General features: G+C 44.0%; 1 protein-coding gene across 2 annotated transcripts; it reads left to right on the top strand.

The window, feature by feature from the left end:
- Positions 1–3,190: 3,190 nt before the first annotated feature.
- Positions 3,191–7,765, top strand: LOC112216529 (amiloride-sensitive amine oxidase [copper-containing]-like). 2 transcript variants are annotated; one of them, XM_024376509.1, is made up of 5 exons: positions 3,191–3,352; positions 3,837–5,401; positions 6,176–6,464; positions 6,904–7,036; positions 7,180–7,765. In XM_024376509.1, the coding sequence occupies exons 2-5, from the start codon at positions 3,853–3,855 to the stop codon at positions 7,447–7,449; spliced, it is 2,241 nt and encodes a 746-aa protein (XP_024232277.1). In that variant the 5' UTR covers positions 3,191–3,352; positions 3,837–3,852; the 3' UTR covers positions 7,450–7,765. The 2 variants fall into 2 exon arrangements, with proteins under 2 accessions (XP_024232277.1, XP_024232278.1); XM_024376510.1 differs by lacking the exon at positions 3,191–3,352 and having other exon boundaries at positions 3,606–5,401.
- The last annotated feature ends 11,867 nt before the right edge of the window (positions 7,766–19,632 follow it).

The following is a 19,632-nucleotide window of genomic DNA, read 5'->3' as shown; positions in this document are numbered from 1 at the left end:
GAACTAACCCAGTTGATAGATCTGGAAAGCCACATTCCCCTCATTTTATTAGCATTGTGATAGTGAGGGAGGCTGTTATGGCAAGTTCACAAAGTCATGCAACCCTAACATTTGCATTATCAAAACAATGTATGTAAATACTAGTTTGGTGCCAATATACACAGCCTTGCAAACACATACTACTCTGTACTCTGTACAGAAACCCAGCCTAAAACTCCAAACAGCAAGCAATGCAGGTGTAGATATAGATATATATCTATATATAGATATAGTAGGTATAGACACTGATTATCTTGTATTTTCCTTAATAGACCTGGGGGTGGCAGGTAGCCTAGTGGTTAGAGTGTTGGACTAGTAACCTGGAGGTTGCAAGTTCAAACCCCCGAGCTGACAAATCTGTTGTTCTGCCCCTGAACAGGCAGTTAACCCACTGTTCCCAGGCCATCATTGAAAATAAGAATTTGTTCTTAATTAACTGACTTGCCTGGTTAAATAAAGGTAAAATAAAAAATAAATAAATGACATTGAGGATTTCATATGATGTTCACAGGTTTTGTATGAGAAAAGAGACAACACAATGTGCTGAGTTCCACAATAGCCGTATGCACCCCTGGATGGTTTTCTAGAAGGTACAGGATGTTTTATATTTGTTATAACAGGCTGGTTTTCACCAACATCACGTTGGCAATATTTTGCATGGTCATTTAAGAATATTATACAAACATCGTGTGAAACTTGCCAAGCACTAGGCAGAGGGAAAAGAAAAGAAAATAACTAGGAAGATGGAAAAGAAAAGAAAATAACTGGGTAGAGCGAACAGCAAATAAAATAACTAGGTAGAGCGAACAGCAAATAAAATAACTAGGTAGAGCGAACAGTCCAGTAAATAAAATAACTAGGTAGAGCGAACAGCAAATAAAATAACTAGGTAGAGCGAACAGCAAATAAAATAACTAGGTAGAGCGAACAGTCCAGTAAATAAAATAACTAGGTAGAGCGAACAGCAAATAAAATAACTAGGTAGAGCGAACAGCAAATAAAATAACTAGGTAGAGCGAACAGCAAATAAAATAACTAGGTAGAGCGAACAGCAAATAAAATAACTAGGTAGAGCGAACAGCAAATAAAATAACTAGGTAGAGCGAACAGCAAATAAAATAACTAGGTAGAGCGAACAGCAAATAAAATAACTAGGTAGAGCGAACAGTCCAGTAAATAAAATAACTAGGTAGAGCGAACAGCAAATAAAATAACTAGGTAGAGCGAACAGCAAATAAAATAACTAGGTAGAGCGAACAGCAAATAAAATAACTAGGTAGAGCGAACAGCAAATAAAATAACTAGGTAGAGCGAACAGCAAATAAAATAACTAGGTAGAGCGAACAGCAAATAAAATAACTAGGTAGAGTGAACAGCAAATAAAATAACTAGGTAGAGTGAACAGCAAATAAAATAACTAGGTAGAGTGAACAGTCCAGTAAATAAAATAACTAGGTAGAGCGAACAGTAAATAAAATAACTAGGTAGAGTGAACAGTAAATAAAATAACTAGGTAGAGCGAACAGCAAATAAAATAACTAGGTAGAGCGAACAGTAAATAAAATAACTAGGTAGAGCGAACAGCGAATAAAATAACTAGGTAGAGCGAACAGCAAATAAAATAACTAGGTAGATCGAACAGCAAATAAAATAACTAGGTAGAGGAACAGCAAATAAAATAACTAGGTAGAGCGAACAGTCCAGTAAATAAAATAACTAGGAAGATGGAAAAGAAAAGAAAATAACTAGGTAGAGCGAACAGCAAATAAAATAACTAGGTAGAGCGAACAGTCCAGTAAATAAAATAACTAGGAAGATGGAAAAGAAAAGAAAATAACTAGGTAGAGCGAACAGCAAATAAAATAACTAGGTAGAGCGAACAGTCCAGTAAATAAAATAACTAGGTAGAGCGAACAGCAAATAAAATAACTAGGTAGAGCGAACAGTCCAGTAAATAAAATAACTAGGTAGAGCGAACAGCAAATAAAATAACTAGGTAGAGCGAACAGTCCAGTAAATAAAATAACTAGGAAGATGGAAAAGAAAAGAAAATAACTAGGTAGAGCGAACAGCAAATAAAATAACTAGGTAGAGCGAACAGTCCAGTAAATAAAATAACTAGGAAGATGGAAAAGAAAAGAAAATAACTAGGTAGAGCGAACAGCAAATAAAATAACTAGGTAGAGCGAACAGTCCAGTAAATAAAATAACTAGGTAGAGCGAACAGCAAATAAAATAACTAGGTAGAGCGAACAGTCCAGTAAATAAAATAACTAGGTAGAGCGAACAGTAAATAAAATAACTAGGTAGAGCGAACAGTAAATAAAATAACTAGGTAGAGCGAACAGTAAATAAAATAACTAGGTAGAGCGAACAGCAAATAAAATAACTAGGTAGAGCGAACAGCAAATAAAATAACTAGGTAGAGCGAACAGTCCAGTAAATAAAATGACTAGGTAGAACGAACAGTAAATAAAATAACTAGGTAGAGCGAACAGTCCAGTAAATAAAATGACTAGGTAGAACGAACAGTAAATAAAATAACTAGGTAGAGCGAACAGTCCAGTAAATAAAATGACTAGGTAGAACGAACAGTAAATAAAATAACTAGGTAGAGCGAACAGTCCAGTAAATAAAATGACTAGGTAGAACGAACAGTAAATAAAATAACTAGGTAGAGCGAACTGCAAATAAAATGTAAAATGTCACACTGTTGTATGCATCCAAGAGATTTGTAATATCACGTCATTTCCTCTTTGAAACAGTGAAATAAAGAGACTCAATGGGAGTTCATTATACCAATTGTGGTTTGAATAATCCTTAATGAGCATACAGTGAAAGTGTTACATTCATTCTCCAGACTCTCTGTGAGCAGGAGAGAATCTCAGACCTCTTGCATATTAGGGGAACATTACTCGTGTGTAATGAACCACTATTCTTTGCCAGGATAAATATTTGACTTATTAGGTACAGTAAATTGACATCAGCATTCCACACAAATGGAATCAGTTCAAAACCACTTGATTCTAATTTTGCCTGGGAGCCTCTTCACACGCAGACCAGTGGAATTCATTATTTATACAGTACTCCTGAGATTTCAACACTTTTACAATCCCTTGTTGACCAATCACATTCCATTGCTGCCAAGCGGAAGGTTATATATAAACGTATGTTCATTGAGCCCTGTTTTCATACTAGGTATCTTCTATCGGGACTGCAAAGTGAAGGATTCAACTGCTTGGCCCGTTCTGGTTCTAGATAAAGCAACATTGTTTCACTCTGTGCCCTTCAACATTTGAAGTGCATACCTCAGGTAGGTCAGTTTCTTTGTTGCAAAGGCATGCATTGGATACAGCGCACTGATTTGCGTGCTTTTTAAGTTCAGCCTCATCAGAGCATATCACAATATTGCATAAATAGGGTTACAGGAGCATGTTATAACATCCTACTGTTTGAAAGAGGCAACTGTAAAACATAAATCCCAGATTCACCTGGGAAGGAGGAGGAGGAGGAGGAGAAGGAGGAAGGTTGCGTTGCCAGATGTGGAGAGAACAGGGGTGGGGGGAATGTGTCTGTATCTGGATGCCAGATATGCTGTACAGTATGTTTTTCTTTTCAGCGCAGGAAGCACTGGATGAAACAGAGAAGGGATGCTATAAGATCAGTAGAGGGTTTACTCAAGTGCTTTTATAAGATAAGCGTCAGACATAGCTTAATAGCTCATGTGCAAGGGTCGAACAGGAAAAATAACTGGGTTGAGAACACATTCTGCACTGGCTGTCTGTCTTCTCTCCCAGTTGTGTCTCAGTAGACATGGCCATGAGGTGCTTCTGTCTGCTGCTGGTGCTGCTGCTCGCTCTGGATGTGTGTGAAGGTGACCGTGGTCGGGAGTGGGCTCACCACGGGGCATCAATGTTCGCCGACCTGACCCCCAATGAGATGCGCGACGTCCGGGACTACCTGCAAGGCAAGCCAGAGTTGGGACTGACAGCGGCCCGGGGAAAGTCCCTGAAGAAGAATAGCATTCTGCTGATGGAGCTCCACCTGCCCCGCAAGCACGAGGCACTGAGGGCCCTGGATCGGGGCCAGGCCAAGCCCATGCGCCAGGCCAGGGTGGTTGTGCAGTTCGGGAACCAGTCCCAGCCCAACATCACCGAGATCATCGTGAGTCCACTTCCCTTCCCTACTTCGTACAGGGAGAAGACCTTCAAGGGAGACAAGCCCATTCGGTTTGAGTCACGGCCCATTACAGAGGCTGAGTACTCGCACATCATCGGCATCTTGCAGAAGATCACCGCCAAGGTCCACAAGGTGCTGTTTGAGACCACGGGGGGATTTTCCTTCCACAACTGTACCGACCGCTGCCTGACGTTCGCTGACATTGCACCCCGTGGTTTGGAGTCGGGTGAGAGGAGGACCTGGATCATGCTGCAGAAGTTTGTGGAGGGCTACTTCATCCATCCTGTGGGCTTTGAGGTCCTGGTGAACCATAAAGACCTGAACCCTGAGCGCTGGACGGTGGAGAAGGTGTGGTACAATGGCCAGTACTTTGACAAGGTGGAGGAACTGGCGGACCAATATGAGAAAGGAACACTGGAGAAAGTCAAACTTCCTGACCATGACGACAAGGACTTGTACTCCACTTACATTCCCCGTGGGCACAGCAACACCCGCACCGACATCCACGGGCCCAAGCTGGTGGAGCCCCAAGGTCCTCGCTACCATGTGGATGGAAACTTTGTGGAATATGCAGGCTGGTCCTTTGCCTTCCGTGTCCGCTCCTCAGCCGGCCTCCAGATCTTCGACCTGCGCTTCAACGGAGAGCGCATCGCCTACGAGGTCAGTCTCCAGGAGGCCATTGCCTTCTATTCGGGCGATACCCCCGCCGCCATGCAGACCAAATACATTGACGCCGGCTGGGCCATGGGCACCCTGGACTACGAGCTGGCGCCTGGCATCGACTGCCCTGAAATCGCCACCTTTCTAGACCTGCACCATTACTACGATACGGACAAGCCTGTACATTACAAGAATGCCCTGTGTGTGTTTGAGATGACCACAGGGATGCCTCTGAGGAGGCACTTCAACAATAACTTCCAAGGGGGCTACAACTTTTTCGGGGGTCTGGAGAACCATGTGCTGGTGCTTCGTACCACCTCCACCGTCTATAACTACGACTACATCTGGGACTTCCTCTTCTATCAGAACGGAGTGATGGAGTCCAGGGTCAGTGCCACCGGTTACATCCACGCCACTTTCTTCACGCCTAACGGTCTACACTACGGGTCCAAGGTGTATAACTATGTTCTGGGCAACCTTCACACGCATCTCATCCACTACAAGGTTGACCTTGATATTGCTGGTGAGTTCTGTTCTATCAATCTGGTAGTGTGATTATGTCATTCAGGATTCAGGAACCATATTTTGTAATGCTGTGAATGGTTGCTAATTATCTATCTGTAAAGCTACAAAGTTCTGTCTATATGTACATACAGCAATTTCTAATAACAAATGGGCTGGTATAGTTTCAAAATAGAAAGGAAATAAAATACCAAAGAATTAAAGGTGACAATGCTCACACATACAGGCTTGTGTTGTAGCCTCTGTTTGATCTGACACACATCTAGGGAAAACGTCCAATTCTTGAAGGTATTTTAGATCTTTGGTCCGACATTGCATCATGGGTGTTGCTCCTAGATGGTTTATGATTGTTGCTCCCAGCCAAATACAATAACATGAGATTATGTCAGACATTGTGATGAATCATTGACAAGAAACCCAAAATAACCTTTCATATCATGTGCCATGGGCAAAACAACTGGTAAATGTGTAATTATATGCCTAGTCTGTGCAATATCAGAACATTACTTCAGTGCCTAGGTCCACTGCATTTAAACTCAACAAAGGGCAATAAAGGGAGGTTTTAAATGCATTCATTATTGCATCTCAATTCTTCTTTTGAAATTGAAATGGAATTAATTGCAAACACCAGCCCTGCTTGACCCCAGCCCTGCTTGACCCCAACCCTGCTTGACCCCCAACCCTGCTTGACCCCAACCCTGCTTGACCCCAACCCTGCTTGACCCCCAACCCTGATTGACACCGTTAATATGATTGCTTTTGTCAAACACTCCAGGTCGGAAGAACAGCTTTGAGTCGATGAACCTCAAGTATGTGAACTTCACGAACCCGTGGAGCCATAAACATTCCGTTGTCCAATCCAAGCTCGTCAAGACCCAGCACCAGACTGAACGCGGTGCTGCCTTCCGCTTCGGCAAGAAGTTCCCCCGCTACGTGCACTTCTACAATCCCAACGAGAAGAACAAGTGGGGCCACCAGAAGGGCTACCGCATCCAGTACAACTCCCACGCCGACAGTGTGCTGCCCCGTGGCTGGATGGAGGAGAACGGCATCAGCTGGTCCAGGTAACGACAACACACAGCTAAAGGGACTGTTCACCCTAAAATCAAAGTGCATTCGATGTTTTCATACCTCAATCAACATCAGTTCATCCCACACCATCTGTTGAGTAGTTCCCACTGTAGACAGAGGAAATCTACAGGCCACTACCAAAAATGAATGGGAAAGATTGGCACCATCTAATTATATGGTGGGGTAGTATGGGTACTATCCCTTTAAAGCTGAGGTAGGCGAAACCGCACCACTTGCTGCCCCAGGAGCATTTGTTATTGTTTTTTTGTTCGGAGGAAATAAGCATCCATGAACGTGGTAAGAAAATAACTCTACAGTTCTATCGACGCCTGCAGTGATCTGTAACGATGGCCGAGGGTTTCAGATTATTATAGCATCTGACATCTACTGTCAGGCAGTTCGGTCTGGAGTCTTATCTTCCTCTGTATGTAGATACCCGTTGGCTGTGACCAGACACAAGGACAGTGAGCCCACCAGCAGTAGTATCTACACTCAGAATGACCCCTGGGAGCCGGTGGTCTCCTTTGAGGACTACATTCGCAACGATGAAAGCATCATTAACCAGGTGAGACCTATTGTTACCAATAACTCAACTCATTCTAAGACTCAAAATAGAAGCTTCGCTACCCTGGATGGCATTATAATTGTATAACGACTAAATAATAAATCCAATTAATCAATTAATCAATCAACCTGTCTCCTGTGTAGGACCTGGTTGCCTGGGTGACGGTGGGCTTCCTGCACGTGCCCCACTCAGAGGACATCCCCAATACGGCAACGCCCGGCAATGCCGTGGGCTTCTTCCTACGTCCCTTCAACTTTTTCGACGAGGACCCCTCTCTGGCGTCCCGCAGTACCGTCATCGTCCGGCAAGTCAAAGAGGGCAAGCCCAAGGTCCAGAGATGGACACCAGAGGTTGTAGGTCACTGTGTGACTGACAGGCCTTTCTTCTACAACGGCACCTACGCAGGAGTCTGAGGGGCTGGTGCTGGTTCTGAGGATAAAAATCATGTAAATGTTAAATAATATATTCTGACACAGGCATTAATAAAACTAATATTATGTTGATATCGTTCCTGTTTAGATGTGAAAGAATAACATTATTTTTTATGAGTATGCAAATGTATTGCAACAATTTACCATTCCTAGACATAGGCACATCTCATTAGAAACTTCCTAAAATCATAACTCACAGACACATTTTACCATTGTGCATACATGCAGTAACAGTCAAAAGTTTGGACATCCCTACTCGTTCAAGAGTTTTTCTTTATTTGTACTATTTTCTACATTGTAATAGTGAAAACTTGAAGACATGAAATAACACATGGAATCATGTAGTAACCCAAAAACTATTAAACAAATCAAAATATATTTTATCTTTCAGATTCTTCAAAGTAGCAACCCTTTGCCTTGATAACAACTTTGCACTCTCTTGGTATTGGTGGGAAAGTCAATACTGGCCTGTGACTAATACAGGGAATCAGACAATGTTCAGCTATAGGGAGTATTTGATCTGTTCTTCCCAGTCAAGTCCCCAGACTGTTCCTACTCTTGTTCCTTTCCTTTGCTCTTTCAGAAACAGATTGATGTACGTTGTAAAGGTACAGAAAAACAGCAGGAACTTGGTGAGTAAGAGGACAAGCAACGGCAGAATGGGAAGTTATGCTTAAGGAGTATTTGACCACCGTGTTAAAGTGTTTAACCTAATGAAAAACACCATGAAAAAAGTTACAACCCCATATTTATTTCACCTTTATTTAACCAGGTAGGCAAGTTGAGAACAAGTTCTCATTTACAATTGCGACCTGGCCAAGATAAAGCAAAGCAGTTCGACACATACAACAACGCAGAGTTACACATGGAGTAAAATGGAGTAAAAAAGCCAATTCTAGATTTAACTTTGGATTGGAAATGTTTGATGTGAGTCTGGAAGGAGAGTTTACAGTCTAACCAGACACCTAGGTATTTGTAGTTGTCCACGTATTATAAGTCAGAGCCGTCCAGAGTAGTGATGTTGGACGGGCGGGCAGGTGCAGGCGATCAGTTGAAGAGCATGCATTTAGTTGTACTTGTATTTAAGAGCAATTGGAGGCCACGAAAGGAGAGTTGTATGGCATTGGAGATCTTCAAGAGGGTTCTTATGTCATCCATCTTAGAGATATGTCATCCATCTTAGAGAAGCATTATCAACCTTAGAGTGAGGTTCCCTGAGGAACAACCTATGTACCCGAACAGGTAAACACTAAGTCTAATATACAGTAGATTGCAACATTGTTTTGACCTTTTTAAAACTTTGACACAGGGTTAATGATTGATATGTGACATAACCTACAGTCTGTTAGCCATAATGCTTGTTTTACTTCCGGCGCCGACAGAGATGGCCGCCTCGCTTCGCGTTCCTAGGAAACTATGCAGTTTTTTGATTTTTTATGTGTTATTTCTTACACTAGTACCCCAGGTCATCTTAGGTTTAATTACATACAGTCGAGAAGAACTACTGAACATAAGAGCAGCGTCAACTCACCATCAGTACGACCAAGAATATGTCTTTCGCGAAGCGGATCCTGTGTTCTGCCTTTCACCCAGGACAACGGAATGGATCCCAGCCGGCGACCCAAAAAAACGACTTCGTAAAAGGGGGAAACGGAGCGGTCTTCTGGTCAGACTCCGGAGACGGGCACATCGTGCACCACTCCCTAGCATTCTTCTCGCCAATGACCAGTCTCTTGACAACAAGGTTGATGAAATCCGAGCAAGGGTAGCATTCCAGAGGGACATTGCGTGAAACTGAAAGCCCGAACCACTGCTTTTAATCAGGGCAAGGTGACCGGAAACATGACCGAATACAAACAGTGTAACTATTCCCTCCGCAAGGCAATCAAATAAGCTAAGCGTCAGTATTGAGACAAAGTAGAATCTCAATTCAACGGCTCAGACACAAGAGGTATGTGGCAGGGTCTACAGTCAATCACGGATTACAAAAAGAAAACCAGCCCCGTCACGGACCAGGATGTCTGGCTCCCAGGCAGACTAAATAACTTTTTTGCCCGCTTTGAGGACAATACAGTGCCACTGACACGGCCCGCAACTAAAACATGCGGACTCTCCTTCACTGCAGCCGACGTGAGGAAAACATTTAAACGTGTCAACCCTCGCAAGGCTGCAGGCCCAGATGGCATCCCCAACCGCACCCTCAGAGCATGCGCAGACCAGCTGGCTGGTGTGTTTACGGACATATTCAATCAATCCCTATCCCAGTCTGTTGTTCCCACATGCTTCAAGAGGGCCACCATTGTTCCTGTTCCCAAGAAAGCTAAGGTAACTGAGCTAAATGACTACCGCCCCGTAGCACTCACCTCCGTCATCATGAAGTGCTTTGAGAGACTAGTCAAGGACCATATCACCTCAACCCTACCTGACACCCTAGACCCACTCCAATTTGCTTACCGCCCAAATAGGTCCACAGACGATCAATCTCAACCACACTGCACACTGCCCTAACCCATCTGGACAAGAGGAATACCTATGTAAGAATGCTGTTCATCGACTACAGCTCAGCATTTAACACCACAGTACCCTCCAAGCTCGTCATCAAGCTCGAGACCCTGGGTCTCGACCCCTCCCTGTGCAACTGGGTACTGGACTTCCTGACGGGCCGCCCCCAGGTGGTGAGGGTAGGCAACAACATCTCCACCCCGCTGATCCTCAACACTGGGGCCCCACAAGGGTGCGTTGTGATCCCTCTCCTGTACTCCTTGTTCACCCACGACTGCGTGGCCACGCACGCCTCCAACTCAATCATCAAGTTTGCGGACGACACAACAGTGGTAGGCTTGATTACCAACAACGATGAGATGGCCTACAGGGAGGAGGTGAGGGCCCTCGGAGTGTGGTGTCAGGAAAATAACCTCACACTCAACGTCAACAAAACTAAGGAGATGATTGTGGACTTCAGGAAACAGCAGAGGGAACACCCCCCTATCCACTTCGATGGAACAGTAGTGGAGAGGGTAGTAAGTTTTAAGTTCCTCGGCGTACACATCACAGACAAACTGAATTGGTCCACCCACACAGACAGCATCGTGAAGAAGGCGCAGCAGCGCCTCTTCAAACTCAGGAGGCTGAAGAAATTTGGCTTGTCACCAAAAGCATTCACAAACTTCTACAGATGCACAATCGAGAGCATCCTGTCGGGCTGTATCACCGCCTGGTACGGCAACTGCTCCGCCCACAACCGTAAGGCTCTCCAGAGGGTAGTGAGGTCTGCACAACTCATCACCGGGGGCAAACTACCTGCCCTCCAGGACACCTACACCACCCGATGTCACAGGAAGGCCATAAAGTTCATCAAGGACAACAACCACCCGAGTCACTGCCTGTTCACCCCGCTATCATCCAGAAGGCGAGGTCAGTACAGGTGCATCAAAGCTGGGACCGAGAGACAGAAAAACAGCTTCTATCTCAAGGCCATCAGACTGTTAAACAGCCACCACTAACATTGAGTGGCTGCTGCCAACACACTGACTCAACTCCAGCCACTTTAATAATGGGGATTGATGTAAAATATATCACTAGCCACTTTAAACAATGCTACCTAATATAATGTTACATACCCTACATTATTCATCTCATATGTATATGTATATACTGTACTCTATATCATCTACTGCATCTTTATGTAATACATGTATCACTAGCCACTTTAACTATGCCACTTTGTTTACATACTCATCTCATATGTATATACTGTACTCAATACCAGCTACTGTATCTTGCCTATGCTGCTCTGTACCATCACTCATTCATATATCCTTATGTACATATTCGTTATCCCCTTACACGTGTGTCTATAAGGTAGTAGTTTTGGAATTGTTAGCTAGATTACTTGTTGGTTATAACTGCATTGTCGGAACTAGAAGCACAAGCATTTCGCTACACTCGCATTAACATCTGTTAACCATGTGTATGTGACAAATAAAATTAGATTTGATTTGATTTGATTCGATTTAATGATAAGCAGTAGGGGATGAATACAAACATGAGTTTTGCAAAGGAGTGAAAACTCCTTACACAGATCAATGCTACAGTGGTCTAAGTGACATTAACATGACCAAGTGTTCAGCAACAGAGAAACCAAAGAACACAGTGTTAATAATTAGCTTTATACAATATATGTTTGGAGGGCCAAATATACTGTCAAAGCAGTCCATTGATTAAAAAGGAAATCAGTTTCACCGATTATCAGTGGTTGTTGGTCAGGAACGAGTCTGGGAAGATGTGAGTAGCTACTGCCATCTAGGGGTTAAATGAGAAACAACTTTAATTTCTGCCTTAGAAAATACAGTACTTACTGTATCTGTGTATGGGAAAGGGGAATTCCTAATCAGTTGTACTAGAAGAGGTAAATGTATGCCTGTAAATATTAGAGCGAGCAATGTCAGAGTCTGGAATATATACATGGACAGGATGGTGTGTATAGACATTATGGACAGTCTATATATACAGTATATCACAAAAGTGAGTACACCCCTCACATACGTATGATCTCTGTAATTGCAAACAAAGGTTTCTGTACCAAATATTAAGTTCTGCTTTTCTGATGTATCAAATACTTATGTCATGCAATAAAATGCAAATTAATTACTTAAAAATCATACAATGTGATTTTCTGGATTTTTGTTTGAGATTCCATCTCTCACAGTTGAAGTGTACCTATGATAGAAATTACAGACCTCTGTATGCTTTGTAAGTAGGGAAACCTGCAAAATCGAGAGTGTAACAAATACTTGTTCTCCCCACTGTATATACACACATACATATGAAGTGGACAGCAGTAGTTATATAGGATGAACCATGACTAGAATACAGTATATACATATGAAGTGGACAGCAGTAGTTATATAGGATGAACCAGGACTAGAATACAGTATATACATATGAAGTGGACAGCAGTAGTTATACAGGATGAACCATGACTAGAATACAGTATATACATATGAAGTGGACAGCAGTAGTTATATAGGATGAACCAGGACTAGAATACAGTATATACATATGAAGTGGGTAAAACAGTATGTAAACATTATTAAAGTGACATCGGATACCAGGTCAGACAGGAGATTTATACCAGATAGGACAGACTGACCCTGTCCCCCCGGCACAGACTATGACAGCATAGATACTGGGGACTGACGGGGGACACTGTGGCCCCTTCTAAAGTTAACCGGGGACGGGGTCAACCGGGCAGGATGTAACCCCACCCACTTTGTAAAAGCACAGCCCCCATATCACCAAAGGGATATCAAGAGACCACTAACCTAATACCCTGAGACAAGGCCGAGTATAGCCCACGAAGATCTCCCCACAGCACAAGGGAGGGGCGGGGGTGCAAAACCAGACAGAAAGATCACGCCAGTGACTCTACCGGCATGGGAGAGCGAGAGCAAGCCAGTGACTTAGCCCTGGTAATAGAATCTCAGTGGCGAGAGGGGAGCCGACCAGGAAGCGTTTATTTTTTTCATTATTGAGTCAGTACAGAACCTTTAAATTGTGTTTTTCTTGTTTTAAATATATGTAGTTCTGTCCATGAGATGTTCTTGTCTACTAATGCTCTGTATTTTGTCATGTTTCATGTTTTGTGTGGAACCCAGGAACAGCTAATGGGGATCCTAAAAAAATACCAAAAAAAGAACAAGGAGATTAGCATGTCTTGGGGGTATGATCTTTAACACTGATTCAGGATTATCCGTAATCATGGTAACATCCACATTCATGTAGAAGTGTTTAGAAACATATTCTAGTCTTATTTACAATAAATGTGACTCCAAAATGACACAATACATTATTTACCATTCATTTCTGTGGGGCATAAAATAATCTGAAAACACAACCAAAAACAAACTGCAAATTATTCCAACAAGTTTGTAGAGTCACAAGCTTAATGTAATTATTGCATGCTAGATATATGTGACCAAATACTAAACTTTTGACTACTTTAAATGGGGTGTCAATAATTCTGACCTCTACCTTTTTGAGAAAAAACGAAATTTCTTTCTCTGAGCAATTGTATTAGTATAAAATAATATAATTTAAAAAAAATGTTGAGCATACGATATAGCTCAGTATTTTTATTATTTATTTTATACAGTCTTTATTGCTCATCTTCGTCAAGGGCTTCAACTTTCTCAGACCCCACTGTACCTCTCTTCCCTCGCACACAGGAAGCATGTCTGAGAAAATCTTAGTCGGTTTCAGCCTTTATTTTGTAATAATAATAAAATCTTTATAATACATTTTTAAAAGTTCAGACAGTCCTCCTCTGGGTGCTAACAGGCTGCATGAACCTGCTTGATTTAAAAACTAATATCAAAGTAGATTAAGGATTAATAGGACAGACTGATTAGTATTTCTAACAAAATGATTGGTCAAATGATTGACAATCATTACCCAACTATATTACTTGGTCATCTATGAACACCTTGACCATGTTCTGTTATATTCTCCAACCGGCACAGCCAGAAGAGGACTGGCCACCCCTCATAGCCTGGTTCCTCTCTAGGTTTCTTCCTAGGTTCTGGCCTTTCTAGGGAGTTTTTCCTAGCCACCGTGCTTCTACACCTGCATTGCTTGCTGTTTGGGGTTTTAGGCTGGATTTCTGTACAGCACTTTGAGATATCAGCTGATGTAAGAAGGGCTTTATAAATACATTTGATTTGATTACTTCTTACATTGTATTTCCTTTTAGAGCCAGACACTCACTGGTCGTGGTGAAAAAGGTAACGCTCCCTAAAAGCATTTTTTCAGCAAAAGGTTGTTAACCCCTAGAATCTAACCCAGCATGCCACCTACCCCTAGAATCTAACCCAGCATGCCACCTAACCCCTAGAATCTAACCCAGCATGCCACCTACCCCTAGTCTCTAACCCAGCATAGCACCTAACCCCTAGAATCTAACCCAGCATACCACCTACCCCTAGTCTCTAACCCAGCATACCACCTAACCCCTAGAATCTAACCCAGCATACCACCTACCCCTAGTCTCTAACCCAGCATAGCACCTAACCCCTAGAATCTAACCCAGCATACCACCTACCCCTAGTCTCTAACCCAGCATACCACCTAACCCCTAGTCTCTAACCCAGCATACCACCTAACCCCTAGTCTCTAACCCAGCATACCACCTAACCCCTAGTCTCTAACCCAGCATACCACCTAACCCCTAGAATCTAACCCAGCATACCACCTAACCCCTAGTCTCTAACCCAGCATACCACCTAACCCCTAGTCTCTAACCCAGCATACCACCTAACCCCTAGTCTCTAACCCAGCATACCACCTAACCCCTAGTCTCTAACCCAGCATACCACCTACCCCTAGTCTCTAACCCAGCATACCACCTACCCCTAGTCTCTAACCCAGCATACCACCTAACCCCTAGAATCTAACCCAGCATACCACCTAACCCCTAGTCTCTAACCCAGCATACCACCTAACCCCTAGTCTCTAACCCAGCATGCCACCTACCCCTAGTCTCTAACCCAGCATAGCACCTAACCCCTAGAATCTAACCCAGCATGCCACCTACCCCTAGAATCTAACCCAGCATACCACCTAACCCCTAGAATCTAACCCAGCATACCCCTAACCCCTAGAATCTAACCCAGCATACCACCTAACCCCTAGAATCTAACCCAGCATGCCACCTACCCCTAGTCTCTAACCCAGCATACCACCTAACCCCTAGAATCTAACCCAGCATGCCACCTACCCCTAGTCTCTAACCCAGCATACCACCTAACCCCTAGAATCTAACCCAGCATACCCCCTAACCCCTAGAATCTAACCCAGCATACCACCTAACCCCTAGAATCTAACCCAGCATACCACCTAACCCCTAGAATCTAACCCAGCATACCCCCTAACCCCTAGAATCTAACCTAGCATACCACCTAACCCCTAGTCTCTAACCCAGCATACCACCTAACCCCTAGAATCTAACCCAGCATACCCCCTAACCCCTAGAATCTAACCTAGCATACCACCTAACCCCTAGAATCTAACCCAGCATACCACCTAACCCCTAGAATCTAACCCAGCATACCCCTAACCCCTAGAATCTAACCTAGCATACCACCTAACCCCTAGTCTCTAACCCAGCATACCCCTAACCCCTAGAATCTAACCCAGCATACCACCTAACCCCTAGAATCTAACCCAGCATACCACCTAACCCCTAGAATCTAACCCAGCATACCACCTAACCCCTAGAATCTAACCCAGCATACCACCTAACCCCTAGAATCTAACCCAGCATACCACCTAACCCCTAGTCTCTAACCCAGCATACCCCTAACCCCTAGAATCTAACCCAGCATACCCCCTAACCCCTAGAATCTAACCCAGCATACCACCTAACCCCTAGAATCTAACCCAGCATACCACCTAACCCCTAGAATCTAACCCAGCATACCACCTAACCCCTAGAATCTAACCCAACATACCACCTAACCCCTAGTCTCTAACCCAGCATACCACCTAACCCCTAGTCTCTAACCCAGCATACCACCTAACCCCTAGTCTCTAACCCAGCATACCACCTAACCCCTAGTCTCTAACCCAGCATACCACCTAACCCCTAGAATCTAATCCAGCATACCACCTAACCCCTAGTCTCTAACCCAGCATACTACCTAACCCCTAGTCTCTAACTCAGCATACCACCTACCCCTAGTCTCTAACCCCACGTAACCCCTATCATCTGACCCCAGTATAACCCCTAACCCCAGGATAACAACTAATCCCCTAGCCTATAACCCCAGTATAACCCATAACCCCTTGCCTATAACCCCAGTATAACCCATAACCCCAGTATAACCACTAACCCCCTAGCCTATAATCCCAGTATAACCTATAACCCCAGGATAACAACTAATCCCCTAGCCTATAATCCCAGTATAACCTATAACCCCAGTATAACCACTAATCCCCTAGCCTATAACCCCAGTATAACCCATAACCCCAGGATAACAACTAATCCCCTAGCCTATAACCCCGGTATAACCCATAACCCCAGTATAACCACTAACCCCCTAGCCCTTAACCCCAGTATAACCACTAACCCCCTAGCCTATAACCCCAGTATAACCCCTAACCCCAGGATAACAACTAATCCCCTAGCCTATAACCCCAGTATAACCCCTAACCCCAGTATAACCACTAACCCCTAGCCTATAATCTCAGTATAACCCATAACCCCAGTATAACCACTAACCCCCTAGCCTATAATCCCAGTATAACCCCTAACCCCAGTATAACCCCTAACCCCTAGTTTATAACCCCAGGATAACCACTAACCCCTAGCCTATAATCCCAGTATAACCACTAACCTCCTAGCCTATAACCCCAGTATAACCACTAACCTCCTAGCCTATAACCCCAGTATAACCCCATAACCCCAGTATAACCCCTAACCCCAGTATAACCCATAACCCCCTAGCCTATAACCCCAATATAACCCTTAACCCCAAGGTAACCACTAACTCCCTAGCCTATAACCCCAGGATAACCCCTAACCCCAGTATAATCTCTCTGTGCTGATTTCATCAAGATTCTAAAACTCCCCATTGTGACGTCAGCACTTCCAACTGACGTTCTTTGTATATTGGGCAACACCCCTGGTTATGTCTCTCTGTGTTGACCCTCCATAACACCCCTGGTTATGTCTCTCTGTGTTGACCCTCCATAACACCCCTGGTTATGTCTCTCTGTGTTGACCCTCCACTACACCCCTGGTTATGTCTCTCTGTGTTGACCCTCCATAACACCCCTGGTTATGTCTCTCTGTGTTGACCCTCCACTACACCCCTGGTTATGTCTCTCTGTGTTGACCCTCCACTACAGCCCTGGTTGTCTCTCTGTGTTGACCCTCCACTACACCCCTGGTTATGTCTCTCTGTGTTGACCCTCCACTACACCCCTGGTTATGTCTGTCTGTGTTGACCCTCCACTACACCCCTGGTTATGTCTCTCTGTGTTGACCCTCCATAACACCCCTGGTTATGTCTCTCTGTGTTGACCCTCCACTACACCCCTGGTTATGTCTCTCTGTGTTGACCCTCCATAACACCCCTGGTTATGTCTCTCTGTGTTGACCCTCCACTACACCCCTGGTTATGTCTCTCTGTGTTGACCCTCCACTACACCCCTGGTTATGTCTCTCTGTGTTGACCCTCCATAACACCCCTGGTTATGTCTCTCTGTGTTGACCCTCCATAATACCCCTGGTTATGTCTCTCTGTGTTGACCCTCCACTACACCCCTGGTTATGTCTCTCTGTGTTGACCCTCCATAACACCCCTGGTTATGTCTCTCTGTGTTGACCCTCCACTACACCCCTGGTTATGTCTCTCTGTGTTGACCCTCCACTACAGCCCTGGTTGTCTCTCTGTGTTGACCCTCCACTACACCCCTGGTTATGTCTCTCTGTGTTGACCCTCCACTACACCCCTGGTTATGTCTGTCTGTGTTGACCCTCCACTACACCCCTGGTTATGTCTCTCTGTGTTGACCCTCTACTACACCCCTGGTTATGTCTCTCTGTGTTGACCCTCCACTACACCCCTGGCTATGTCTCTCTGTGTTGACCCTCCACTACACCCCTGGTTATGTCTCTCTGTGTTGACCCTCTACTACACCCCTGGTTATGTCTCTCTGTGTTGACCCTCCACTACACCCCTGGTTATGTCTCTCTGTGTTGACCCTCCACTACACCCCTGGTTATGTCTCTCTGTGTTGACCCTCCACTACACCCCTGGTTATGTCTCTCTGTGTTGACCCTCCACTACACCCCTGGTTATGTCTCTCTGTGTTGACCCTCCACTACACCCCTGGTTATATCTCTCTGTGTTGACCCTCTACTACACCCCTGGTTATGTCTCTCTGTGTTGACGCTCCATAACACCCCTGGTTACGTCTCTCTGTGTTGACCCTCCACTACACCCCTAGGCAGAGCCACTGGGCCAAGTGGATAACAGTCTTAGACAGCATGAGGGATGCTACTGGGTCAAGTAGATAACCGTCTTAGACAGCTTGAGGGGAGTATTCTCTTCACACTGAAGAGTTGAGTCTAAGTCTAGAATAGGTTCCTGTTAATATTAGCCACATTTTATCCGTCAATATGAGTCACACGTGGGAGTCCCACATATGTCTGAATGATGAGTAACAGTTAATGCATGGGTGACATATCCTGGTGGAAATCATTCAACAACAATCAACACCACATTAAGATGTTAACCAGTAACACAAGTTTTCCACAAAGTGTAGGGTCATTACCACAATCTATGCCTGTTGACTTTAAATGTGGGGGTGTGAAAGAGAGTACGGTTTCCTGTCTTATGGAGGCGAAATAATACCCTTCGAAGGGAATCAAATGTCACCTTTTTGTGAACCTCAGAGGAGGGTAAACCATGGCAAAAGTTAAAAGACTGCATAGTCACTGAGGAACACGCAGTACCAGTCAAAAGTTTGGACGCACGTACTCATTCAAGGGTTTTTCTTAATTTTTACTATTTTCTACATTGTAGAATAATAGTGAAAAAATCTAAACTATGAAATAACACATATGGAATCCACATATTCTTCAAAGTAGCCACTATTTGCCTTGATGACATCTTTGCACACTCTTGGCATTCTCTCAACCAGCTTCATGAGGTAGTCACCTGGAATGCATTTCAATTAACAGGTGTGCCTTGTTAAAAGTTAATTTGTGGAATTTCTTTCCTTCTTAATGTGTTTGAGACAATCATCTGTGTTGTGACATGTTAGGGGTTGTATACAGAAAATAGCCCTATTTGATAAAATACCAAGTCCATATTTTGGCAAGAACAGCTCAAATAAGCAAAGAGAAACGACAGGCGATCCTTACTTTAAGACATGAAGGTCAGTCAATACGGAAAATTTCAAGAACTTTGAAAGTCTCTTCAAGTGCAGTCGCAAAACTCATTAAGCGCTATGATGAAACTGGCTCTCATGAGGACCGCCACAGGAAAGGGAGACCCAGAGTTCCCTCTGCTGCAGAGGATACATTCATTAGAGTTACCAGCCTCAGAAATGGGCAACTAACTGCACCTCAGATTGCAGCCCAAATAAATGCTTCACAGA

The sequence above is a fragment of the Oncorhynchus tshawytscha genome, linkage group LG16, assembly GCF_018296145.1.
Source record: "Oncorhynchus tshawytscha isolate Ot180627B linkage group LG16, Otsh_v2.0, whole genome shotgun sequence".
NCBI lineage: Eukaryota > Metazoa > Chordata > Actinopteri > Salmoniformes > Salmonidae > Oncorhynchus > Oncorhynchus tshawytscha.
This window is presented reverse-complemented; position numbering and strand designations above follow the sequence as displayed.